The 27,862-nt window shown below is 42.8% G+C and overlaps 1 protein-coding gene across 1 annotated transcript in view; it reads right to left on the minus strand.

Annotated features, from left to right (window-relative positions):
* LOC126236341 (ATP-binding cassette sub-family C member 4-like) overlaps positions 1 to 27,862 on the minus strand; it is a 229,687-nt gene that overhangs the window by 13,021 nt on the left and 188,804 nt on the right. The window contains exons 20-22 of the mRNA XM_049945567.1: positions 14,851 to 15,024; positions 7,628 to 7,755; positions 7,179 to 7,424 (exon numbers count right to left, since the gene is read on the minus strand). Of these exons, the coding sequence (XP_049801524.1) occupies positions 7,179 to 7,424; positions 7,628 to 7,755; positions 14,851 to 15,024 (548 nt within the window). The remainder of the gene's footprint in view (positions 1 to 7,178; positions 7,425 to 7,627; positions 7,756 to 14,850; positions 15,025 to 27,862) is intronic.

The following is a 27,862-nucleotide window of genomic DNA, read 5'->3' on the forward strand; positions in this document are numbered from 1 at the left end:
TGAGTTCATGGACCCTGCCTGTCAGCAGGGGAGGGGACTGTTCAAGCTGGTGGAAGCTCTGTAGTGGTATGCGGCGTGTGCAGTTGGAGTGATCTGGGACCCTCCTCCCCCCCCCCCCCCCCCCCCTCTCCGATACGTCTAAATACGACCCTGACAGGTGACACGTGCATAAGCGTCCTGTCTGGTCACCTGCATCCATTCATGACCATTGTGCATTCCGGCGGACTTGGGCACCCAACACCCAACACATCCAGAATCGCTACAGAGTGGCCACAGAAACACTCTTCTGAGCTTAAACACTTCCGATGGCGACCAACACGCCAGGCTTGAAAATTATTGAGCATATCTGGGATGTCTTGCAACGTGCTGTTCAGAAGACATCTCCACCCGTTGTACTCTTATGGATTTATGGACAGCCCTACAGGACTCATGGTCTCAGTTCCCTCCAGCAGTGCTTCAGACATTAGTCGAGTCCTTGCCAGGTAGTGTTGCGGCACTTGTGCGCACTCGCGGGGGCCCTACACGATATTAGGCAGGTGTACCGGTTGTTTTGGCTCTTCATTGTAAATGTGAGTCAAATATTTCACAGTATTGTGCGTTCTTTCCGTCAATGAGTATGACTTTTTTTTGTACGTGATGACGCTTTAAAGTATTGTCCAATATAAACATACAACAAACGATCTACAGGATGCGGCAAGAACAATGACCTGTTCGAAATTGCGCGCCGTTGTTGAGCACGGCTTCCTAAAGAGTCGATGGTTGTACCACTGCTTAGTACGGTTTTGAGCGTTACCATTCAGTGTGAGTCGTTGCTCAAACGAACATCGTGTGTTAGGCAACTGAAAAGTTTTTTTAATCTGGTGATGGTCTCGTGCTAACGCAGCGTTTGCTTCTGCAACATTTTAACATTTGCCGTAATCATCAAGTTCCTTCAGAGAAGTAGACTACGAAATGACTGCTGTAGTTCAGAACAACAGCATCTGCAACGAGGAAGGCATCATCCTGTAGACCAGGAACGGTTCGTATTCCGAACAACACTGCAACTGTAACAGCTGCCTTCCAGTGAAGGTCGGCGTGGTCAGTTTGTCGGCATTCGTAAAATAAGTGCTGAACAGCTTGGACGGAAACCTGCGACGAATTTTGCATCTCGATGATCATGCCTATCATTATACGCTCCGAGTGGTGCAACAGTTATTGCCAGGAGGTCAGCAAGCATGTCATAAGTTCTGTTCACAGTTTCCAGAAAAGAACAACAATGGACTTCATTTTCTCAACAATTTAATGATGTCCGTCTACGTCTAGTTTCATTTACCGGTCTATGTGAATAAACAAAACTTTCGGTAGTCGGTGCCTACTAGTCCCCACCAAATGCATAGCACACCACTTCACAACAGGCTCCGTACTTTTTTGAGAATGACGTGGCTGGCACTGCCACAGTAACATCAGGTGGGTATGTTGTTATGTTGCAATAGTTCATAATGCAGAAAATGTGTTCTCAGAAGATTTATACGCAGTCGTGGATCCAACAGGACGGCGCAGCCGTTCACGCAACGAGAACGTCCATAAGGGTCTTAAGCAGATAGTTTCCGTAGCGTCTTCTTTCGCGCTTTGCTGGTGTCAACTGGCCTCCCCGTTCGCTCATTTATAGGTTAGAGCCTTTTTCTGTTGGGATTTATGAAATAAGAAGTGTATGAAAACAGACCAACAGCTTCTGAGAGCTCGAAAATCAACATTCAAGCTGAAATCGAGACTCTTTGCGAAGTTACAGCGATTGTGCATTTTGGTGACTAAAATTTCATCGCCAACGATGGTGGACACCTAAAGGACATTATTTGTAAAATATAGCATGTCTAGTATATTTGTACGAACTAGTCTTTCGAACAGTGCACACCAAGATGTTTAGCCGTGCATGTTCGTGGTCAAATACACTGTTAAGAATACGCCATTGTTTCTGCCACATCTAGTATTAAATTCCTCGATACCTTGACTGAAATAACAGTAACCTGTAGAATACACATGTTACTAGATAGCTGTGTATGGTCAAAATTAATGATTCCCGTAGTGAATGAACGTGAAGAAGCACAGACGATTGAACATTTTCTCTTGTGTCCAAGCATTGAGTTTTCTTACTTAGCGGAAGATCTGATTTTTATGCAAAGACAAGGCTTTTGAGGCAGCATGATTTTGGAAGAAGAGAGTTTATAAATTCTTGCTCTGACACGGAAAGTAAAGTAAATAGTGAATCAATTACTTCCTAGGCTTCCTGGAATCTGTTTGTCGGTTTGTTTGTTTATCATCATCATCATCATCATCATCATCATCACTGTCATCATAGTCAACTGCCATTTAACATCCACTGTTTAATGACGGTCTCATCTAGCCTTTCTGTCCGTTTCAGTCTTTAGCTGTATGCAGCCACGTTGTTCCTACATGTTTTCCGATCTCATCGGTTCTTTGAGATATTTCTTAGTAATTTTCTTTTGTGCAACACACTTCAAGTTCCACGAATTATTATAGCATCTACTCTTTACCATCAACTTGATGCAATGAAATTATTTCGAATATTATTCAGAATATATATGATTTTATGATACTGATAATGATTTTCTGTTATATAAATCCCCCCGAAAATCCAAACTGAAGTAGCAGTATGCTCCAGTAGCTATTCGAAGAGAGAACGAGCCAAATCTTAAGGTCACACTTTCGATGTGGGCTAGTATTATGTTGTGCAGCTAAGTATACGAACACAAATCCATGGTCACTGACGACGTCTCTCCCAGCATCAGATTACACTGGCTTACAAGTGCAGAAAAACCAGCAGAAACCACACCCAGTCAGATATGTAAGTACTGTCATTTCTCAAGTTTCTCATACTTTTCCATATTTTCTACAATTCTGCGTATTTTTTCACATTTTTAGTTTTTCGTATTTTTCCAATCTCGCGATTTTTATACCACTGTTCTTAAATTCACAACAAGCTCGTGGTGTGTCGCTTAGCATCGTGTCGATGTTTACGATCCTGTTCAAATGGTTCAAATGGCTCTGAGCACTATGGGACTTAAAACCTCAGCTCATCAGTCCCCTAGAACTTAGAACTACTTAAACCTAACTAACCGAAGGACATCACACACATCCATGCCCGAGGTAGGATTCGAACCTGCGACCGTAGCGGTCGCGCGGTTCCAGACTGAAGCGCCTAGAACCGCCCGGTCACCATCGGCCGGCTTACGATCCTGTCAGCCGATCATAAGGCAGTGTGTACTGAAAGACATGTGAATTATCATTGCTGAAACATTTTAAAAGTAAGAGGATGACAGTTTCAGCTTCGAAACGCATCGTCAGTAATAAATATTAGTTACTGCAATCTTGGCTATAAAATGTATTTTTTTCAAAACAGAGGACTGATTAGTGTGGTGACATGTTCGTGCGGTACGCCGATGAGAGAAGGGTCAGAGTAAAACCAGGTGCCGGCGAACAGTCAACTCCTCTGTAATAGCACCTGTCTCCCGATGAGCATAACACCCCTATCTGAAAGCCGAATCACCCTCATCAGTGCCGCACGCCCTGTTCTTTCACCACCAACATCAAACCGGCTACCTCCAAATCTAATGTCTCCATATAATTTGACAGAAAAACGCAGTTTTCCGTTATCTTTTCATTCCACTTCCCTTATTTCGAATTTCTGTGGCGACCTTTGCAGTATTTCTTGTTCCTCGCTGCTGTTGCTTACACAGTGACGAAACAAAATCGCAGAACCATGAAGGAGTTGTGCGACATAAACGAAATTAGCTAGACATGTTTCTACATCCGAAAGTTGATGCTTATTCGCGCCAGTCACATGAGAGTGGTGTCAGTAGCGCCACTATAGGGATGCAAATCTGTTTGCCTTAAATAGACCCTGTAACGGTCGTGAGTGTTAGTTATCTTTGAAATTGAACATGGTGACTTGATGCTAGTGAAGAATGCCTTTAAGGTAACAAGGACGCCATTAACAACACCTCAGGAGTTTGATCGAGGTCGTGTAATGGGGCTGCGAGAAGCTGGATGTTCCTTCTGCGATATTGCAGGACGTGGCGGGAGTGTAGCCACTGTATGCCACTGCTCGCAGCGATAGTCACAAGAACGTACGGTCGCCAGAAGATGGGGCTTCGGACGCCCACGTGGTACTATCGAGAGGGAAGACCGTCATGTTCGGCGTATGGCTCTGGCGCATCGTTCTGCTTTTGCAGCAGCAATGAGAGCAACAGTTGCGCCGGCCAGTGTGGCCGTGCGGTTCTAGGCGCTTCAGTCTGGAACCGCGTGACCGCTACGGTCGCAGGTTCGAATCCTGCCTCGGGCATGGATGTGTGTGATGTCCTTAGGTTAGTTAGGTTTAATTAGTTCTAAGTTCTAGGCGACTGATGACCTCAGTAGTTAAGTCCCATAGTGCTCAGAGCCATTTTTCGACTGATGACCCCAGAAAATAAGTCTCATAGTGCTCAGAGCCAGCAACAGTTGCGACCACAGTGACGCAACGAACTGTTACAAACCGCTTAATTGAAGGACACCTCCAAGCCAGACGCCCTGTAGCGTGCATTCCACTGACCCAAACCACCGTCATTTCCGAACTCAGTGGTGTCAAGCGAGAGTTCATTGGAGGGTAGGGTGGAGGTCTGTTGTGTCTTCGGAAGAAATCTGGCTCTGCCTTGGTAACAGTGATGGCTGTGTCTTGGTTAGGAGGAGACCAGCTGAGGGCCTGCTGCCGATCTATCTGCGTGCTAGACACTCTGGACCTACACCTGGAACAATGGTCTGGGATGCGATTCCGTATGACAGCAGGAGCACTCCCTTGGTTATCCCAGGCATCGTGACTGCAAAATTGTACGCCAATCTGGTGATTCGACCTGTTGTGCTGCCATACAAGAAGAACATTCCTAAGGGAGCTTTCCAACAAGATAACGCTCGGCCACATACCGCTGTTGTAACACAACAGCCTTTACAGAGTGTCAACATGTTGCCTTGGCCTGCTCGGTCACCAGATCTACCTCCAGTTCAGCACATTGGGGCATCGTCGGACGACAACTCCAGCGTCATCAACAATCAGCATTAACCGTCCCGCCGGCCGCTGTGGCCGAGCGGTTCTAGGAGCTTCAGTCCGGAACCGCGCTGCTGCTACGGTTGCAGGTTCGAATCCTGCCTCGGGCATGGATGTGTGTGATGTCCTTAGGTTAGTTAGGTTTAAGTAGTTCTAAGTCTAGGGGACTGACTACCTCAGATGTTAAGTCTCATAGTGCTTACAGCCATTTGAATCATTAACCGTCCCGATATTGACCGCCCAAGTGCAACAGGCTTGGAACGCCATCCTACTAACTGACATCGGCACATGTACGACACAAAGCATGCACACATGTTTGCATTCAACATTCTGGCGGTTACACCGGTTATTAATGTACCAGCATTTCACATTTGCAACGGCTTATTTCGCGAGTACATTAACGTGCGATTTTGCAATGTTAATCGCTTAAATATTTGACCTATATAAAAATAGTCGCGAAATTTCATTTTTTGGTGTTGCGATTTTTTTCCCCATGAGTGTATTGCACACGATGTGGTGATGCGTGTCAGTTGTTCGCAGGACACAGAGGTGAAGGTAACCGTGGGCGTTGTTAGTATCTGAAAATTGTAATACAGACCTCGTGCCACTGCTTTCTGCACTTAAAGCGACATAAGCCATACACCGTCGTACTTTAATGCTTTTGTTGCATAGGAATACAGCAAGAGTGTTCTATAATATCCAGAAGGAAAACGATCACTCTGTATTTTGATCCTGAGTTGTGATGGTTCCAGCAACGACACGCGTGAAGACAAAGAACCTGTAAGGCCGCCGTTCGAAAGATGTTTTGATTTGAAGAAATAATGTTTGCTTAAATATTAACAACAGCGGCGATTTGTAAAGTCTACCATCAGCACAGGGAATTCGTTAATTTTAACACTGTTAAGCCAGCAAGAACCAGCAGGAGGCCTAATGGAAGGTTGTTCGCCTTCTTGCTAGACCAGGATACGACACGGTGAGAACAAAGGCGCCACCATTCAGAGTACCAGCAAGAGGTTCGAAATGGAAGGACGTATTGGAAAGGAGGTAAGTTTGGTGTCGTGGGTAGCAGAAAAGGCTGGACTAAAAGTTCTGTGCAGACAACACACTAGAAGAGAAAAGTGGAGCTCCATGAGTAGACATAAAATGTTTTCTTCGAAAGGTGTTTTTAGCCAAAGTACCAGTCACCTTAGGAATACTATAGCTGCGGTTATGTTATCTCTCTTATTATCACCAAAGTGAACCATAGATTCATGCTGAGTCATTCTGAACACAAAATAGTGTTACGATACTGACAAGCTCTACAATGGAAATGCCGCTGGCATCCTCTGACAGCTGTGATTATAGTATCAGCGTGTTTCAAAGAAAGTGTTTCAGTATCATGAAATTAAACTCTAGCTTCAGTGAGCATTTCTTTATCACTCGTTATTCGACAGCAACAGTTCCGCCACGAATCTTAAATATTCGAACTGAACCATAACTTTTTACGATAGCTTGCTGATTCATTGGGATTCGTCTCTATCTTTAATTTATATCATGATTTATCTACTTAATGCTATATAAGGAGTTGTGTTTTCTGTTGTGATTCGTCATAAGACAAAGAATCATATAACTTGCCTTTGATTTTCAACTTCATTTGTATTCGGTTTATCTCTCTCTTAGGATTTCACATTTTAATAATTGTTATTTCTGAAGGCTCCTGTAAGAAGACAGATACTATTATTTAAGTATTCCTATGAAAAGGCAGATAACATTATTTAAGTAGCATTGCTGAAGTGTCTAATTACAAATCTACAGATTTCGAATTTCACCTGCAGTCTGTCACTGAATTATTTCACTCAACATGACATTCACCTCTTGCAATACTTTTTTGGACATGAAAACGTCCAAAGGTGCCCCGCTGTTCGGAATCCACCATTAAACTAATGTTCCTCCTGCAAGTCTATCTAGAAAGCTGAGCTAAGCAGTCAACCGTCTTCTATAGGAATACTCGTATCAGAGGCCTGTCACATTTTAAACAACAATCTGATTGCTAGTCGCTTTCACATCTGGTTTTGTAGCATTTCCTATTCCCACAGAAGACGAATATGATGCTATACGAGCTCACCTCTTCAAGAGCTTCCCAGAGTTTTGCATCCTCGAACTCTGAGAATGGGTCGAGATTATACCGGAGGCTCTCCGAGAAGAGCACCGGCTCCTGGGGGATGATGGAAATGTGCTTCCGAAGGTCGTGTAGTCCGAGGCGGCTTGTGTCGATATCATCAATAACGATGGTGCCCTCTGTTGGAGCAAGACGGAACAGCGCGGAAATTATAGAAGATTTTCCAGCGCCAGTTCGCCCCACAATGCCAACCTGAAACAGATTTACAAAATATCACAGAAGGCATAAATTACATAAAAACTGCTTTTCCTACTGAATGTTAATATTATGACTACCTTGTGTGTAACTGGGTGTTGTGTGCTGTCCTTAGGTTAGTTAGGTTTAAGTAGTTTTAAGTTCTAGGGGACTGATGACCATAGATGTTAAGTCCTATAGTGCTCAGAGCCATTTTTTACCTTGTGTGTAGCTTCAACAGTAAAATTAAGATCCTTCAGTACGGGAGGATCTGGTTCATTATATTTGAGATATAGCTTCTGAAAGACAATTTTCCCTCTCTGCGGCCATTCAGCAGGTGGAATAGCATCTGGAATAAAAAAATGTATTGCTTTTTTTAATAAACATCAACAACAATTAGTCAACCTTACATAACTGAGTAAAAATGACGGGTCAAATATTTTACTACGTTTGGCTTTACGTGACAGTGTGTTGACTTACACATTCCAAAAGTTTTCCCTTATCCCGTATGTTAAAAGAGATATTGTAATATGCTAAGTAGGTGCTCCGTAATTTTGCTTGCACTGCAAGATATAATAGTCCAATGTTCGATTATTGTAGTGACTAAGGAGAGTATCTATTCTGGTATACGTTATGTGATCACAACAAACGTTCAATACAATTTTCATTTGTGTAGCATGAATTTTGCAAGACTACAGATTTGCTCAACGATATTTGTCTATTTGTTCAGAGTAGTTTAACCCAGATCTGAAACATAAATGGTGGGTATTGAGCTAACAAATAGACATTTGTCAGTCATAGAAATGTTAAATACGATTCCAATCCGTGTTGAATGCTGATTGTAACTTTTGATATATTCTCACCAGCTAAGTTCTATGGACACGGCTGAAGATAATGAATTCAAGTGATAACAGGAAGTTAATGACATGCATTCAATGTGCCGTGGGAATAGTGTTGTGGTCGGAAAATGAATAAACATTGATTTATCTCTTTCTTTGTTTTCCGTTATAGCTTATTATCTCGTATTCTACAATAGCGTTTACTTCTTGTACAGAATTATATTTCTGCAATCACTTTTGTTCAAGTAATTCTGACGATAAAATTGAAAACGGAGAAATTATTGCTGTTGCTAAGGTCAGTGTTGTCACCGTCACCCCGTTTTTACGGAGTCTTTGGATGTGCTGGCGAGTGGTGAAGGGGAAGCAGTTGACTGACATTATGTCCTTCAAAGACTTCATAAATGTCTTTTAGGGTCTTTCAGGTTCACCCATGGTTGATGCTGAGTCAGCTATTGTTACGCGGCACTGGTGAAGTTAGCATACGGAGGGCCGTGCCAAAGGGCAGGGTCTGCCTCCTCCTGCACAGGCACCATCGTTTCTTTCTTTCTCCCCCGTTCGATGTAAGTAGGCCTCGTGACATCCGGACAAATGTAGGGAATAGTCGAATGAAAACAGTCTTTTCAGTCATTCGTTGGAAAATAATCGATTCATTCGGTTGTAGTTTTACATACTAGCTGAACTATTAGCTCTTTTGAGTGGAGCTAGTGTATAGGAGCAGCAGAATGAAAAGAATCGAATCAGTCGGTTGTTGTTTCACGAATCAGTCCGATTACTATTCACTCTATTTCGAGATAAGCTGGAGCTACCGAATGAAAACAGTCGACACAATTCAACCAGTCTGTTGTTCTTCTGTCGGTTGAGCCATGTATTCGTCGTTTCAACTGAAACTACTCTTTAGGGTTTTAACTGACTAAGCTCTCCATTCACTCCTCTGAGTGAAACTAGTCGTCTCCCGCGTTTACGCGAAGACATCTCAGAGAATATACTAACGTTAAAATAAACATTGCATTTATTCGTCTAATAATGTACTGCATAGACTAATTCTTTTTTCATCATTTAAAATTCATTAATACACTGCTGTGGATAAAGTGGTTCCAGACGCAATTAAGACACAACTAATTAAGCTAATGTGTCGTTGCGGCTACAGAGTTGAGTGTAAAAGCTTCCCTAGGGGTACCTGAAGAGGACAAGAATATGGCCCAATTTCAGTGCCTGTTTGCTTTCCGTTTTCCTGAAGAGAAGTGACTGGTGTCACTCAGACTGTGCGTGCGCCCCGTGCGCCCCATGTCAGCCCCCTCCTGCCGCGGGGCTGCACAGCGCCGGCGCAGGGGCCGGGATGCCGCCTTGCTTTTGGCGGAGCCGGTGAAACCACTAACACCCAAGAGACTGAGCGAAAACACTCATATAACACACGTAATCCTCAGGGACTTAAGTGAATCGGTTGTCTCATATTAAGCGAAACCGCTCAAACCCTGATGGTAAAAAATGTAGATGCCGTGTGACTAGGGGCTCCCGTCGGGTGGAGCGTTCGCCGGGTGCAAGTCTTTCGATTTGACGCCACTTCGGCGACTTGCGCGTCGATGGGGATGAAATAATGATGATTAGGACAACACAATACCCAGTCCCTGAGCGGAGAAAATCTCCGACCCACTCGGGAATCGAACCTGGGTCCTTAGGATTAACATTCTGTTGCGCTGACCATTTTTTTTTAAATCTCATTTTGTTCTATATTGTTCGTTGAATTTGTTCGGGGTGGACGTCCGATGACAGCCGTTCAGGTTCTTCGTTGATCCGTTCACTCAGTTTTTTTTTTTTATTACAGAGGGTAGCTAACCCTCTGACCGAGCACTCAGCTACCGGGGCGGACAACACTGATGGTGAGTGAAAACGTTAATATAGTTGATGTGACCACGGTTGTTTCATTCGACTGAAAAGAACGAATGAAAGAAAAAATAATCGACTGACCAATCGGTTGTTTTAAAACCAATCGGTTGTCCCATCATTTACGTAACCGTGACGAAACGAAAGTGGGTCTGCTCCCTTGAGAGGTTCTGGTCTCGTAAGCAGAACTTTTCTTTGGCCAACGGAGGAGTCTTACTGCCAAACAAGTTTGTCTTACTTGAAGAAATACAGCAACCTGGAACATGTTTGTCTAGCTTTACTAGCTGACAAACCGGCATTGCCCGATTTTAGATTTTGACAATTTTCTATTAGAAACGAAAACAAAAAATGAACTGCGTTTGTAGTGAATTATCGAAAAAATTTCATTTGCGTAAATTCCTGAAAACACATTTGAAATTAGAAGACAGTCGCACTGAGACATATACATAATGTACTAATGTGAAGTACAGTACCCAAAGTAAGACACATCAACCCGCACTGCACAGCTTCCGTGCGCTGGGAGCAGCTGCTTCACGTTATTCTGTAAGCATATCTATGGCAACGCCTCTTCATAACTCTACATGTATAGACGGCTACCGTTTCCGCCTACTGCCGCTTCGCAGTTGAAAAGCTGTCAAAAACGCTGTCAAGTGCCAGGGATTTCCTTAAGTTGACTCAACTACAGGAGTGTCTTAGTAGTAAAGAACAAATGCATTAAAACTGCATGCACAACGCGTCTCAGTATTTATGACGTCATATCCCTTGGGCTACGAGTCGTACAACGATTTATTTGTGTAGGTAAATTTAGCGGCATGTGTGGATATTGACCAGCTAAATATGTGAAGAACAGTGTTAGTACCAACGAAGCAATAAATTTAAATGTCAAGCACAATGTGGTAGTTTCTCAAGCATCTCACAGTTTATGACGCCATCTCGCCTGAACTCTGATAAGTAGGGGGCTTTTACCCCCCAAAGCGATTGTTGCCTGACAGTAACGGATACGTGTACCCAGTTTGGTTGAAATTTGTGCTGTTGGAGCAGAGAATACAGCGCTGTCATTAAACAAGCTGCGGAAGTATTCGCTACTAATGATAAACCTAGAGCTCAGTTCCGAGAATACATTAGCCAACAATGAGGCCGATTGTCACTTTGAACAATAGGTAAGCTGGGTAAATCTTTCTATAAGGCTTTACTTGTTCATATAAAAACCATCTCGTTAGTTCCTTACCTCAAAGTAGAATCCTCTACCATCTGTATAATACTGAAGCTGCAGACTTGGGACACTCCGTATATTCCTTCTACTTCATAATGATTACAGTTGCAACATACCAGGTCTAGACTGTACATGAATATTTACATCTACATCTGCATCTACACGCTGCAAAATGACAGTGCATAACAGAGCATACTTGAAGTGTTGGCAGAAGAGCCAACACCGTGTTGCTAGAGGAGGCCGAAATGCACGCGTTTAATTACACGCAGACTGGCGTGAGGTCTGGAACAGGACAATGTCTTGAGAATTGCAAATAAAGTACGTAGATGATGTAATACTTAACTTTAATCCATAATTGGAGTACATCGCTCTTGACGGTACATGTTTTATAATTTCAATATTAATTGAATACGGCGCCTTGCTAGGTCGTAGCAAATGACGTAGCTGAAGGCTATGCTAACTATCGTCTCGGCAAATGAGAGCGTGATTTGTCAGTGAACCCTTGCTATGAACGTCGGCTGTACAACTGGGGCGAGTGCTAGTAAGTCTCTCTAGACCTGCCGTGTGGTGGCGCTCGGTCTGCAATCACTGACAGTGGCGACACGCGGGTCCGACGTATACTAATGGACCGCGGCCGATTTAAAGGCTACCACCTAGCAAGTGTGGTGTCTGGCGGTGACACAATACTTTCCATTCTATCAGTTGTGACGGCTTCTTCCCGTTGTATTCACGTATGGAGCGCGAGAAGAATGAGTGCTTAAATGCCACTCAGCACTCTGTAATTACCCTAATTTTGACTTCGCGGTTTCTACACGAGAGACACGAAGAAGGCTGCAATATATTGAAAGGTGGCTACACTGAGCCACAGCGCCAGAGATCGCGCCAGAGAGTATTATTCCGCCGCCTCCACAGGCAGTGCTTGTTGAGATGTAGCAGTAGTCAGTCGTTGTTGAGATGTGGTGGTAGTTAGTGCTTTGGAGAGAGGATGTTGATACCTGTAATATTTGAGGCCATGTTGTGTGCAGATGTTTTGATCGGCTAGACACCAGATGCTGTTCGAATGGAGATATTGTAATGATCAGAGTACTTTTCGTCAAGATATATAAAGGTAAAAGAAATTTTCTTATTTTTTTTTTATTTTTATTTCAAATGTGTTAAACAATAATGCCCCTTGGTCACAGGTTCAGTCAACAAAGCATTTGGCTCGTGTTCTTGTATTAGACTGTATTTCTGGTTTCGATGTGCAATTAAAGTATTTATGTTTATTTTTTTAATTCCTTCATGGTAAATGGCTTGTCGTATTGAGGAAGAACCGTGCCAGATGTGTACGTTGAATCACACTTCCACACACAGAACAGGTACACTTGTGCTTTGGTTTCGTAAGTTTTATAGTTGCTGGGGACCTAATTAATTAATTGTGTTAACGGAAATTTCCTTTCATTCCTTGTTGTTGTTCTATGCAGTCAGATTGCGTACAAATACTAATCAGCGCCAACCGTTTACGAGACTTCGTAATCGTACATTCACCTACTAAAATTAAAAAATATTTGAATAGTAAATAATTAAGCCCCCATGCAATATATAGAGAGACCTCACTTAATGCAGGTAAACAGGCTAATGGCCATGGGTCTCCCTAATCGCTCATTTCAGTGATAGTTTGTTTAGTATTTTCTATCTGTCGAGATATGTGAGCAACTGCGATCTCTAAAATGGAATGGAAAATAATTTAACGATATTCGACAATTCTTGCAATGAAAAGTAATAGTTACACAACGCTAATTAATATTTATAGTTAAAATTTTCGTAAAGATAGCCTAGGAAGGTTTTATGTTGTGTCGATTCCCTAAGGTCTCGACACAATGAGTGGCTAGGTGCACGCGAAACTAACGCAGACGGGCGTAAATTCTGAAACAGGAGACTGGATGAAAAACTATAAAGAAAAGAAGAGAGATTGTCATCTACTTAACTTTTAATGATGTTCTTCTTGTTGAAATACATCTCTTGCATAGTAGTAAGCAATTAGCAATGATACACATGGCGCCTTGCTAGGTAGTAGCGATGGACTAGCTGAAGGCTATTTAATCTGTCTCTCGGCAAATGAGAGGAAGACGTGATACGTCTTGTCGCAAGCTATGTCGTCCGTACAACTGGGGCGAGGTCAAGTCCGTGTCTTGTGACCTGCCATGTGGTGGCGCTAGGTTTGCGATTACACAGTGGCGACACGCGGGTCCGACATGTACTACAGGACCGCGGCCGATTTAAGTTACCACCTAGCAAGTGTGGTGTCTAGCGGTGACACCACATTTTAATCGTGAAGTCATAAGTATTATGCAGAGGGGAATATCTCCTGCATCTCCTTCGAACCTGTTTTTGTTGTAGAAGAATCGTGGAAGTAATGGATTACATCCATATTACCACATCGTTTCACGAGATGTATTTTCTGAGCCTCATAAAGAATGTTTCAGCTGGTTGCTTACCAACAGTACATTGCCGCATTTGTAACATTGCGAAATCAACTTTCCAGCTACAATATTGATGACAAACTGATGGAGATAGCGTCTGCCGTAAAAATCTAGACGTAACTATCCAGAGCGACCTAAAGTGGAATGACCACATAAAACAGATAGTGGGAAAAGCAGACACCAGACTCAGATTCATCGGAAGAATCTTAAGGAAATGTAACTTATCCACGAAAGAAGTTTATAAGGCGCTTGTTCGCCCGATTCTTGAGCACTTTTTATCTATCTGGGATCCCTATCAGGTAGGACTGATACAGGAGATAGAGAAGATCCAAAGAAGAGCAGCGCGTTTCGTCACGGGATCGTTTAGCTGGGGAGAGAGCATTACGGAGATGCTAAACAAACTCTACTGGCAGACGTTACAAGAGAGACGTTGGGCATCACGGAGAGATTTGCTATTGAAATTTCGGGACAGAACTTTTCAGGAGGAGTCGGACAACGTATTACTCCCCCCCCCCCCCCCCACTTACATCTTGCTTAGTGACCACGAGGAGGAAATTCGAGAAATCAGAGCCAATACAGAGGCTTACCTACAATCATTCTTCCCACGCATTATTCGCGAGTAGAACAGGGTTGGAGGATCAGATAGTGGTACCGAAAGTACCCTCCGCCACACACCACTAGGTGGCTTGCGGAGTGTGATGTAGATGTAAATGTAGATTTCAGGATAGTTATTGTAGTGATAAGTTCACCTTGATGATCTGGCCTCCAGATTCTCTGAACTTCAGCGCTAAGCAACGGATCTGTAACACCGCCGAATATCAGGCTACGGCTATTTCTAATGTACTCGTACGTGCTCATCCGGTGTCATCCACCAATTATCAGGCACGGAGAAGTATCACAAGCTGTTCAGGCCATCAAGGCACTATGAAACCAGCATATCTTATGGGTTCGTAAAAGTGTGGTACAAAATGGGTAGATAAGCTGTCTGTTTTTTTCTACAAGTAATGCGATTTCTGGGGCAGTTCACATACTCGGAACTATTTGCTTACCTGTATTTGATTCAAGCGCGCCTTCTGCTGGGATCTTGGTGTACTCAATAACTCGCTCTACTGACGTCATCTGACTGACAACTTCCGTCGTCTGGACTATCCCGATCTGAAGCATGCCGGTGAGGATCAGCGACTGCGAAATGGCAAGTCCCACTCCAGAGCTTCCAAACTCTCCTGAAAAAGCAGAATTTCTTCAATAACAATAATTGTTACAATGATTTAATTTGCAGCAGCGAGTTATATTTCAGCTACCTTTCAAGCTGGAAATTCTGTGAAACAGCACAATGTCCAACTTTATTTTCAGATATTCCACAATACGTTCCCCGGGGAGGGAAGGATATTGGTTAGCGTCCCATCGACAACGAGGTCTTAAAGAGGGAGTACAAGCTCTGATTAAGGAAGTATGGGAAGAAAATCGGCCGTGCCCTTTAAAAGGAACCATCTCAGCTTTTGCGTTAAGCGATTTGGCTTACGGGAAACCTGAATCTGGATGGCCGGAAGGGGATTTGAACCGTTGTCCTCCAGTGAACTAACTACCTGCGCTACCTTGCTTGATAATATGTCCGCCGATGATAATATTCTTCTCGGGTATGCAGCCAGATCATGACGTCTTCATGACAATATTTCCGCGGTCCAACTGGCCGCCATCTTCAGGTGAGAGCGCTGGTGCACAATCTCGCCGGAACCAGCGCTCTCACCTGAAGATGGCGGCCAGTTGGACCGCGGAAATGTCATGAAGACGTCATGATCCGGCTGCATACCCGAGAAGAATATTATCAATTATTACGCCGGGAAAGCCTTCGTAGTCATGTCCGCCGATGTAAAAATTGTTACCACATAAAAGGTAGGTTGTCGGCAGTCTCAGAAACGAATGCGAAGGAGAAGCTTGCAGCGTCGTACGTGATGCGCTACAACAATGTCCGGTTGCCACATAACATGCGCACATGCTTATTTTAATCCTATTTATTCTTTGTTTTATGATTTTGGTCGGTTGTTCGATTAATTATTTATGCCAAATGGAAAACACGTACATAGCTACTTTGATGATGCAAATTACTATTTCAGTTATTATTACAGTCTGTTCCTTGGTTGTTGAATGTAATTGCTATTACAGATTTGAAGAATGAGTAGTTTCAATTAGCAGTACAGAGAGAGAGAGAGAGAGAGAGAGAGAGAGAGGGGGAGAGTGGGGGCGGGAAACAGGTACGATGAATTGCCACAAAAAAGTAATCTCCATGAAATACCCGTAAAACCGGTGCTTATACACATGCTTGATGCAATTGCACTTGTATAGCCATAGAATAGGGAAAGTTTTTATGCTTTTTTTTCCAAGCTCATGCTGCTGTATATGTAGACGAGATTTACTGCAGTCTGCCTGCAAATACATCTGTCCTTGCTAGATTACAGAGGCCAGGTGGTAACAAATGAACTACGTCCCCCTGCCCGTTCCGCCTTGGTTAACGGATATCTACAGGACCAGCGGAATGGATTATAAGCCTTGGAGGCACCACTGAGATACACATGTACTGTTACACGCACTTGGGGGTTTTAAAGGGAGCCGGAGGTGGTCAAATCCAAAAAATTACAATTTTTTTTTGCTACCGAAAATTAATTGGAACATTCCTCTTTAATGTAAACTTTGAATTATTGTTCTACTCGCCCTAGAAGTGGAGTTATTACCATTTTCCCCCACGCCTGCAGATGAAATGGGCGGCCGCTGAATGCATCAAACACCCTCTCATGACTTCCTGGCGAACTGCTTGGGATTTTCTCGGCCTGTTACGCATACAGCGCCTTATGTTACGCATACAGCGAGTGTGCAAGGGTTGGTTACATTGTTTTCTGTGACAAATGAAGCGCTAAGAGCGCGGAACATCGTCTCTTTGCTGTTTACCGTTTCGAATTAGTTCAGTGTTGCGCCTGTTGTTGGTAGTATTATACTTCTTGTGTAAATCGTTGTTCTGGTTACGATGACACGTTTTAGTAACCGTGTATATAAGAAGAGGAAGAACGTAGGGAAAAGAAAATTAACATTAATACCAAGTTGCGATACTACAATTACTGAAACAGTGCGTTCTTCTGCTAAGCAACACATGGCCGGCCATAGCCCTGTGACATCTTCTAGCAAGAAGCTGACTGGTGGAAGTGACAGATTTCGTGAATATGTTAGTGACAGTGATGATATTAACGAAGTACTGAATATTGGATTATTATCTTCTGTGCTGAAAGAAAGTGTTCTGTGCAAAATGTGTTCAAGTGTTGGAGTTGGACTAGAGATAACAAAGCACTTTGGTTTAGCTTGTGAGATGAAGATAATCTGTGCATGTTGCAAGTATCAAGTGACTTTCTACAATTCACATGCCAGTCTCTTTGGTGAAGATGGACGATCTAGAGTGTTTGATGTGAATGTTCGACTTGTGTATGGTCTTCGATCCATTGGAAAAGGGTCTGCTGCTGGTAAACTGTTTTGTGGTATTATGAACTTGCCATCGCCTCCAAGCAAATTTGGGTACTACTGTGAACTGGTAGGATCCTCTGTTGAAGATGTGGCTTTGAAAACCATGAAGGAAGCAGTGGAGGAATCTGTAGAAATGAACGGTGGTTCTAGGGATTTGGTAGTGGCATTAGATGGTTCCTGGCAAAAGAGGGGTCATAAATCCCTGAATGGGGTTGTAACTGCTACTTGTGGTGACAGTGCAAAAGTGATAGATGTTGCAATATTATCAAAACATTGTAGGTGCAAAAATAAAATCAAAGGAGAGCACAGTGGGACCTGTGAGGCAAATTTTAGTGGATCAAATGGAGCAATGGAAGTGGATGGAGTGAAACAAATTTTTGAACGTTCAGTTCCCAGATACAACGTTAGGTACAAATACTACCTTGGGGATGGTGACTCCCAAGGTTTCAAGACTATAGAGGAACTGAAACCATATGGAAATGAATTTGTAGTTGAAAAGTTGGAATGCATTGGGCATGTGCAAAAGCGTATGGGTGCACGGCTTCGAAGGCTCAAACAAACTTTGGTTTCAAGTAAGCTCAGTGATGGAAAGACAATAGGAGGGAGAGGCAGGCTTACTGATGAGGTGATTGAACGTCTACAGAGATACTATGGGTATGCTATAAGGCAAAATACTAGTAATGTTAGTGACATGCGAAAAGCAGTGTGGGCATTGTTCCTTCATACTGCCTCTTCCAATGAATACCCTGAACCCAGCCTGTGCCCAAAAGATTCCTGGTGCAAATATAATGCAAAAAAGGACTATGATCACAAACATGGTTTGCCACAGCTGTGATAAATGCAATAAAACCAATTTTTCATGACTTAGCACAGCCAGAATTGTTACACAAATGTCTACACGGAAAGACGCAGAATCCTGATGAGAGCGTAAACAATTTGATTTGGAAAGTGATTCCTAAAAGGGTGTTTGTTAGCATAAAAACACTGCACTTTGGCATTTATGATGCAATAGCAACCTTCAACCAAGGGAACAGTGCGAAGTGTGAAGTTCTGAAGGCATTAGGATTTACAGCTGGGGTGAACACTGTACGAGCACTAAGAAATATTGATAGAGAAAGGATAAGAGGAGCAGAAAGAAGAGAAAGGCATATGAAGTATGATGGAACAGGCCAGAAAAGAAGACAGAGGAAGCTTTTGGTTGGTTCAAATGGCTCTGAGCACTATGGGACTCAACTGCTGAGGTCATTAGTCCCCTAGAACTTAGAACTAGTTAAACCTAACTAACCTAAGGACATCACACACATCCATGCCCGAGGCAGGATTCGAACCTGCGACCGTAGCGGTCTCGCGGTTCCAGACTGCAGCGCCAGAACCGCGCGGCCACTTCGGCCGGCTAAAAAGCTTTTGGAGGATGAAGAAGAAGACCCTGGTAATCCATCCTATAGTGCAGGAATGTATTGAGAAACTTTGATAGCCATTTCCCGTAAATTAGAATTTTTCGAATATAAGGAACATTTTCTCAAAATCCACTCAAGCTAGAGAGATGAAATTTTTTTACAGCACTCCTAGTGGTCAAACTTACATTGTAACACAGCCATTTGGCAATATGTTCAGTAGGTTCATTTCAGTTTAATTATAAAGCAATTATTTGTAAAAAAATTTGGGTCATTAATAAAAAAATAATTGGAAGGAAACTAGAAAAGATACTCCAAAATCCCTCTGTCATAACTGCAATACTAAACCACTCTATATGTAAAAAAAATTCAAATTTTTCTATTTGGTAGTTTATTCATAAATGTTCCTCAAACTTAGTGATTTTAACATGGGCAGCATAGGCACCTCCGGCTCCCCTTAAACCCCCTGATGCATGTCGGCATGTGAGAGAGAAGAGGAAATATTCAACAAAGATCGTAACACAATGTTTTTAAAGTGAAATGTGACAATGATTAGGAATGATTTTAAAGTGACATAATTTGTAAGTAGTTAAATTTTAGTTTAACTGTAGATCTCAAACCTTTTATTGTTCACTTTTGGATTTTTGTGTTCCTCTTCGAGGAGAGAACAGGGAATGAGACCAGTAGAATAGTGGTATTTTTCTCTTTTATTAATAAAGAAAAATGTTGAAATTCATTGCAAATGCAGTCTATTGTTACAGAGAACGATTGATATGTCTTCAGTAGAAATTTTACAATCACATCAGCAGTGCGTGCAGCGAATGGGACTTTCCCCTTCCAGCCGCCATGGCTGTTTGTTGCTCCTTTTTTTCAGAAAATCGAACTACATTAGCATTATAAAGAAGTACTAAACAGGCTGGCTAAGTGGCCTCGCCCTCTAGCGCCCTCGTCGGAGACGGGACGTTCAACTCCGGTTTACTTCTTTCTTTCTTTTTTCCCCCGCTCCACTTTCGTTTGTCTGCTTAGAAGGCGTAGCGCGTTTATGCAGCCGGGACTAAGTGACGGGCAGCCTTATCACACGGTTCAGTAACAGCCAAGTTCGAAAGTGTTTGCGCACGGTAGTGCAGTAGTGAACGGAATCAGATAGTAAATACGCTGTGTCCCAACGCCTGTGCCTTCTCCCAAGGATATGAGAACTCGACATGACGTAACATACGCGTCGTGTACAGGCGAGAGATGTCCACCACCTATAGCGCAGTGATGATGCGTCGGTGACCGAGGGAAGCACACTGCACAGTTATTTCAAGCCTCTCTCTCGTCAGAATTCATTACTGTCTCACTGTTCTCGTTGTCATTAGCCTGTTAAAAGGTTGCGTCCACTGATATTACCTCGTTGCTGGTATCTCACCCTGATGGCATTGTTATTTGAAATGTTGTTCACCTTCGATAACGTTATTCATCCTTTTTCTCGAGCATCGCTGCAATATTAATCAATTGATGCTGTAACATCTGCATAGTGGCAGTGACACATTCATTACTTATACAGGGTGTATCTCCTAAGAGTCGTCAGTCGCATTTTCTCTGGTGTATGTGCAGATATTTGCAATTTCGATCTTGCAACTTGTTTCTGGAGTCGTCCCAAACAAATACAGCTCATCACGTCTTTTATACGACGCCCAGTGTCGACAGAAAGCGTCGGTTTGCTTCCCTTTACAAACAAAATCATGTTTGAAGAGGAACTTTACGTGCTCATTCTATAGAACGATCCCAGATTAATCCAGTGTGGTATTCGCTTTGTCAGTATGTATTAGCAGGGACAGTACAACACCCAGAGCAGCCGGTACCCCAGTAGCGGCAGCTCCGCCCAGGCCTGTGCCGACTGCAGCAGCGCTGCTCAGTCGCTCCTCGCTGCTGGAGTACTGGCTGTTCCCTGTGTTTTAATGTCCCAGATAAAACATGCTGATGAAACGAATATCGCACTAGATTAACCTGGAGCCACTGCAACGAATTAGCGCGTAAAATTACGATTTAAAAATCATTTTGTTGCTAACGGGAAACAAACCGGCGCTTTCTGTCGACACTGGGCATCGTATAAAAGACGTGATGAGCTGTATTTGTTTGAGCTGACTCCAGAAGCAAGTTGCAAGATCGAAATTGCAAATATCTGCAGAAACACCAGAGGAAATGCTCCTGACGCATTTGAGAGAGACACACGGTACACCCCGCAAACCACTGTACAGTGCATTGCGGGGGGCATATTTATTACCGATATTATCGTTTCTGTCCTACTCTGATCGTGTATTGAGCAAGGGGAGAGAGAGAAGGTCTGCCTACTCCTGCCCGCCCTCTAGCTTCTTATCCTCTGCATCCTACATGAGAAATCCAACTGAAGAAGCACAATGCTCGCATAGTCTTCTTCGAAAAAAGAAGGTTCTCTAAATTTTCTCGACAGTGTTTCACAAGAGCTAAGCCTCTTTCTCGTTTATCTTCTGTTACACTTTCCTATGGGTTATGCTGACTTCTTACGATTCCAGCAGCACACCTCTGAATTTTTTCCACTTCTATCGTTATTCCTACTTGAAAGGATGCGAGCAGAGCACTGCCTTTCGAGGTGCACTGTTATTCCCAAGAACTCCATTCGCCTTCCCTAATATAGATTTTACATGACCTGGCTCCTTATTGTTACCCCTAAATACTTATGCCATGTGACGTGCGTGTCATGTTCACCAATAAACTTTTTTTCACTGCTGCCGTTTGCCTGTGAGTTTTCATTATATACGTATTTCACTATCACGATTTCGCCTACATAGCAATTTTTAGGCACAAGCCGAAAACTGAAAACAATAAAACGCATCGATAACAAACTGCAAGGCGTAATGTGCTACCATTCGATAAACACAGTTTAACGAACTTGACTCACAAAGTTAGTAAATAGAGATGTCTGAATGAGAATTTATAATTTGCTTTCTTTATCGTTATTCCACCCCCCTTACCTCACATTAGCGTTAAGTGAACTGTCAGCAGTACATCAAACCCTCTATTCAGCCGAAAGCTTTTAAACATAAGCAAATAATGAACAATTTTCGTCAAACGTCCTGGCAGATTAAAATTGTGTCGAGTCTCGGCCCGGCACACAGTTTTAATCTGCCAGGAAGTTTCATAACAGCGCACACTCCGCTGCAGAGTGAAAATCTCATTCTGGAATTTTCATCAAAAGAAGAAAAGTTTACAGATTGTTTTAAAAACAATAAAAGAATAAATTTTGTTGGCGTTTATATAAAACATTAAAAATGTTGATTTTTCATTGCCTCTTAACGCCTGAAAGACAAAAACAAAAATATATGTAAAACAATTTACAGAAATGGTAGCATTCTTGTAAAAAAAAACAGCATTGCACTGTCATTTAAGTACTGAAGGACCTTCCAATAGAAGGAATGAATTTGAGATGGCGAAAATGAGTTCTATATGGTGGAGGGGTGGAGGCAAACATATAGGGATCGGTTGCGTGGGAAAGAATAGAGATAAATGTATGTGATAAAGTAAATAGTGGGTAGAGAGAACATGTGGAGGACCCTGGTGGGCGGGCAGGGCCGTAGTATCAAGAGGAGAATGGATGGGAAGAAGAGGATGTGGAAGAAGGAGGAGGGAGCCCTGTTGACGAGTGTGATAGTTGGAGGAGGAACTAAAGTTGGTAGTACCAATAAATATTTGGGTGGATTATATTGTCTCGGAGAGGGAGTCGGTTGAAGCTGTGTTCTAGTAGAATATGTCATGCATGCAAATGTAGTGACAGTGGGATGTGTGGTAGAGGTGCAACGGCATACTAGGATTGGTGATCAGAGGGGAAAATATTGGGTTACTGGAGTCTAGTTTGCAGATAGTTCAGGATATATAAAGGTATTTAGTGTTAGCGAGGAGGAATGGGAATTTCACCAGATGGTAAAAGGATACATATGGGGGAGGATAAATAGATGCTTATAGCAAGATGGAGTGTATGACGTCCAAGGACTTTGAGAGTCTTAGGCGAAGCAGACATCCATGGATTTGCATAGGGGAGGGTAGGTCAGATCAAGGTTTAGTAGGTATGGAGGAAAGTAGCGGGATGCAATCGCAAAGATCGTCCAGTTGCTAGTTTTAATCTAATGTGGGCTTTCTGTTGCATAGCTAGTAGGTTATGTTGCCGTGGAACCCATAGAGATGCAAACTGCATATGGTTCGTTCTATAATTATTGCGCTGGTTTTGGAGCGGTTGATCTTGAGGAGCCATTGGTTGCACCACTAGGCTAAAGTGATCAGTGTTGATTTGGAAGGGTCGTTGTGATTCCTGCAGTGTTTGGTGTAGGACGAGGAAAGCGTGATGTCAGCACACAAAAGAAGGTGAACTGGTGAAGCTGTTTTCGGCGTACCAACAGTGCACAGGAAATTAAGAAGAGGAGAGGTGAGGGAAGCCTTTGGGCAGACCCGCAATGGGGTGTAAGCTATGGGAACTGGTACTGGTAATAGTGACAAAGGTTGGTAGATTACATAGGAAGGATGCAGAAAGGTAGACACAGTTAATTGTAAGTGTATAAGTCTAGAGTTTGGAAGGTACACTAGAATGCCATACATGGTCACAGGTTTTCTCCAGGTAGAGGGAGATAAAAATGCCGGATATCTGTGTGTTGAGATGGTGAAATAGGATTAGAGTAAGAGAGAGGAGTTGGTCATCAGAGGAGAAGTTGGGTGGAAGTCACACTGATTGACAGGAAGTAGGTGGTGTTGGTTCAAGTGTTGGTGTGCCAACTGTAAAAATTGTTAGTTCGCCTAAGCAGGTCATTCCAAACGATTTAAATATGCTTAATCTCATGTTAGTAAATTGTTGAAGTGTCTGTAGCAAGAACCCCGAGTAAATCTCTGAAATAAACAGTAGCAACGCCAATATAGTACTAGGTAACGAAAGCTGGTTGAAACGAGACATAAAAAGCAGTGAAATTTTGAACTCTGATTGGACAATGTTTAGGAAGGATGGGACTGATGCTATAAGAGGTGGTGTGTTCATTGCAGTTAAAAGCTGTTTAAACGCAGCTGAGATCGATATTGCATCGGACTGTGAAATAGTCTGGATAAAGCTGTCAATCAGACTAGGATTGACTATTGTATTAGGATGTTTTTATAGACCACCAGCATCCGCAACAAACGTCGCAGAACGTTTCAGGGAAAGTCTGGAGTACATAGGAAGTAAATATCCAATTTATCCATTAATTACAAAAAATGGTTCAAATGGCTCTGAGCACTATGGGACTTAACTACTGTGGTCATCAGTCCCCTGGAACTTAGAACTACTTAAACCTAACTAGCCTAAGGACATCATACACATCCATGCCCGAGGCAGGATTCGAACCTGCGACCGTAGCAGTCGCGCGGTTCCGGACTGCGCGCCTAGAACCGCAAGACCACCGCGGCCGGCCATTAATTACAGGTGGAGACTTTAATCTAGCATCCATTGACTGGGAAAATTACACGTTTATCACAGGGGACAGAAGCAAAGATTCGTGTGAAGTTATTCTAGGAGCGAACATACAACCTTGGGCAATTCGCTAGAAAACAAACTCGAGATGGGAGCATATTAGATATCTTGGTAACAAACAGACCTGATCTTTTTCAGTAAGTTAATCTGGAAGAAGGTATTAGCGACCATAATGTCATTGTGGCTTCTAAGTCAGTGTAAGTTGAGAAACAAACAGAGAAACAGCGTAGAGTTTTCTTGTTTGGGAAAGCAAATAAAAGTGTCATTAATGAATATCTTCATAATCAGCTCCAAGCATTCACCACGGGACACAAAGATATTGAGCATCTTTGGTCGGAATTTAAAGGTATTGTCCACCACGTGCCAGAGAAGTATGTGCCTAGTAAAAGTATAGGGGAGGGAAAGGATCCACCTTGGTACAACAAACATATTAGGAAGTTGCTGAGAAAGCAGAGAATTTTGCACAGTCGTTTTAAACGCAGTCACTGCCCCGCTCACAAACAGAAATTATGCGAAATGAAAGCAGCTGTCAGAAGGACAATGAGAGACTCTTTTAACGAATTTGAAAGCAATATTTTATCTGCAGATTCTATAAATAACCCCAAAAAATTTTGGTAGTACGTAAAATCTATGAACGCTACAAATAATCGAATACCTTCTTTTGCTGACTGTATGGGTAATGTAAGTGATGATGATAAACACAAGGCCGAAATTCTAAACCTAGCTTTCAAAACCTCGTTTACGATAGAGGACTGCAGCACCATTCCCCCTTTCAATTATCGAACAAACGAAAAGATGGCTAACATAGTGTTTAGTGTACCTGGAATTGTAGAACAGTTAAGACCCTTAGACGCCAGAAAGGCATCTGGCCCAAACGGTATCGCCGTAAGATTTTATGTTGACTATGCTACAAATATAGCACCATTCTTATCCGTCATCTATCAGAGATCATTGGAACGGCGAAAAGTTCCAAGGGACTGGAAGAAGGCCCAGGTCATAGCAACCTATAAAAAGGGTAGAAAATCGGATGCACATAATTACCGGCCAATTTCACTAACATCGATTTGTTGTAGAATCATGGAACATATTTTGTGTTCTGACATAATGACCTTTCTAGACTCTAGGAAGCTCATCTGCAGAAACCAGCACGGTTTTAGAAAACAGCGGTGATGCGATACACAGCTGGCCCTCTTTGTGCATGATATACAAAAGGCTCGGTATACCGACTCCCAGGTTGATGCCATATTTCTCGACTTTCGAAAGGCGTTCGACTCAGTTCCGCACTGTCGCTTGCTACAAAAAGTGCGCGCTTACGGTCTATCCAATGACATATGCGGTTGGATAGAAAGTTTTCTAACAGACAGGGAGCAGTATGACGTCCTGAACGGGGTAACTTCAACAGAAACAAGAGTAACTTCAGGTGTGCCCCAGGGCAGCATAATAGGTCCTCTGCTTTTTACGATTTGCATAAACGATCTGGTTGATGGTATTGACAGCGACCTTAGACTGTTTGCCGATGATGCTGTAGTCTACAGGAAAGTAGTATTACATGAAAGTTGTGAACAAATCAATGAGGATTTGCAGAACATAAATGTGTGGTGTAATGACTGGCAGTTATCTCTCAATATTAGTAAGTGTAGCCTACTGTGTATAACAAGGCGAAACTCCCCATTAATGTAAGAGTACAAAATAAATTATCTGTCTTTGGAAGCGGTAACATCAGTCAAGTATCTGGGTGTGACTATTTGAAATGATCTCAAATAAAATGATCTGATTACTCAAGTAACGGGTCAGGCGAACTCTAGATTGCGGTTTATTGGTAGAATCCTGAAGCGATGCACTCCTTCAACAAAGGAAATAGCTTACAATATTTTAGTTATTCCAGTCTTAGAGTATTGTTTGTATGGGACCCTTACCAGTTCTGTCTGATTCAACAGATTGAGAAGGTCTAAAGAAGAGTGGCAAGATTCGTGACTGGTACATTTAGCCATCGCGAGAGCGTTACAAATCTCATAGAAAGTTTGAAGTGTGACACACTTGCAGATAGACGACGCACTGAACAGAAGGGCTGCTCACTAAATTCCGAAATCCAATCTTCACCGAGGATATATTATCACCACCAACTTTCAAATCGCGTAATGATCATCATTCAAAGTTAAGGGAAATAAAAGCTCGTACTGAGGCGTTCCCTCGTGCGATCTGCGATTGGAACAGAGGGTGGGAAATATGACTTTGGCGCGAATTGTGCCCTCTGCCACACACCGCTTGGTGGCTAGTGGAGTATATATGTAGATGTAGGTGGTTGTCAGGAGCGAATAGATCCAGTGACCTTAATAAACGCTGAGGTAAGGCTCATGTGGCGGTAAGGAGACGTATCAGTAGCGTTTTGTGCCTTTTGGGTAAAAGTAGTACTTTACAGGTTTTCCATAGTTCAGGATAGTAACCGTGGAGAGGGTCATGTTACGAGGGTGGGGAGAAAGGAGAGGGGGCATCTTTAAGGCGTCGATTAATACTGTAGTCATGGCTGGGGGGAAATGTGTCTGTTTATAGTGACATGCTTCTTTTGTCTGTAGTGTGATAGATCAATTTAATTCTGTTTCCAAATAGTGAAATCTGGGAGCCAGAGGTGCGAAAGTAGTATCTGTGCGTTCACTGATTGCGAGGAATACAGATAAATTGGTAATGTAAGTGATGATGATAAACACAAGGCCGAAATTCTAAACCTAGCTTTCAAAACCTCGTTTACGATAGAGGACTGCAGCACCATTCCCCCTTTCAATTATCGAACAAACGAAAAGATGGCTAACATAGTGTTTAGTGTACCTGGAATTGTAGAACAGTTAAGACCCTTAGACGCCAGAAAGGCATCTGGCCCAAACGGTATCGCCGTAAGATTTTATGTTGACTATGCTACAAATATAGCACCATTCTTATCCGTCATCTATCAGAGATCATTGGAACGGCGAAAAGTTCCAAGGGACTGGAAGAAGGCCCAGGTCATAGCAACCTATAAAAAGGGTAGAAAATCGGATGCACATAATTACCGGCCAATTTCACTAACATCGATTTGTTGTAGAATCATGGAACATATTTTGTGTTCTGACATAATGACCTTTCTAGACTCTAGGAAGCTCATCTGCAGAAACCAGCACGGTTTTAGAAAACAGCGGTGATGCGATACACAGCTGGCCCTCTTTGTGCATGATATACAAAAGGCTCGGTATACCGACTCCCAGGTTGATGCCATATTTCTCGACTTTCGAAAGGCGTTCGACTCAGTTCCGCACTGTCGCTTGCTACAAAAAGTGCGCGCTTACGGTCTATCCAATGACATATGCGGTTGGATAGAAAGTTTTCTAACAGACAGGGAGCAGTATGACGTCCTGAACGGGGTAACTTCAACAGAAACAAGAGTAACTTCAGGTGTGCCCCAGGGCAGCATAATAGGTCCTCTGCTTTTTACGATTTGCATAAACGATCTGGTTGATGGTATTGACAGCGACCTTAGACTGTTTGCCGATGATGCTGTAGTCTACAGGAAAGTAGTATTACATGAAAGTTGTGAACAAATCAATGAGGATTTGCAGAACATAAATGTGTGGTGTAATGACTGGCAGTTATCTCTCAATATTAGTAAGTGTAGCCTACTGTGTA

This window comes from Schistocerca nitens, chromosome 2 (assembly GCF_023898315.1).
Source record: "Schistocerca nitens isolate TAMUIC-IGC-003100 chromosome 2, iqSchNite1.1, whole genome shotgun sequence".
NCBI classification, from domain to species: domain Eukaryota; kingdom Metazoa; phylum Arthropoda; class Insecta; order Orthoptera; family Acrididae; genus Schistocerca; species Schistocerca nitens.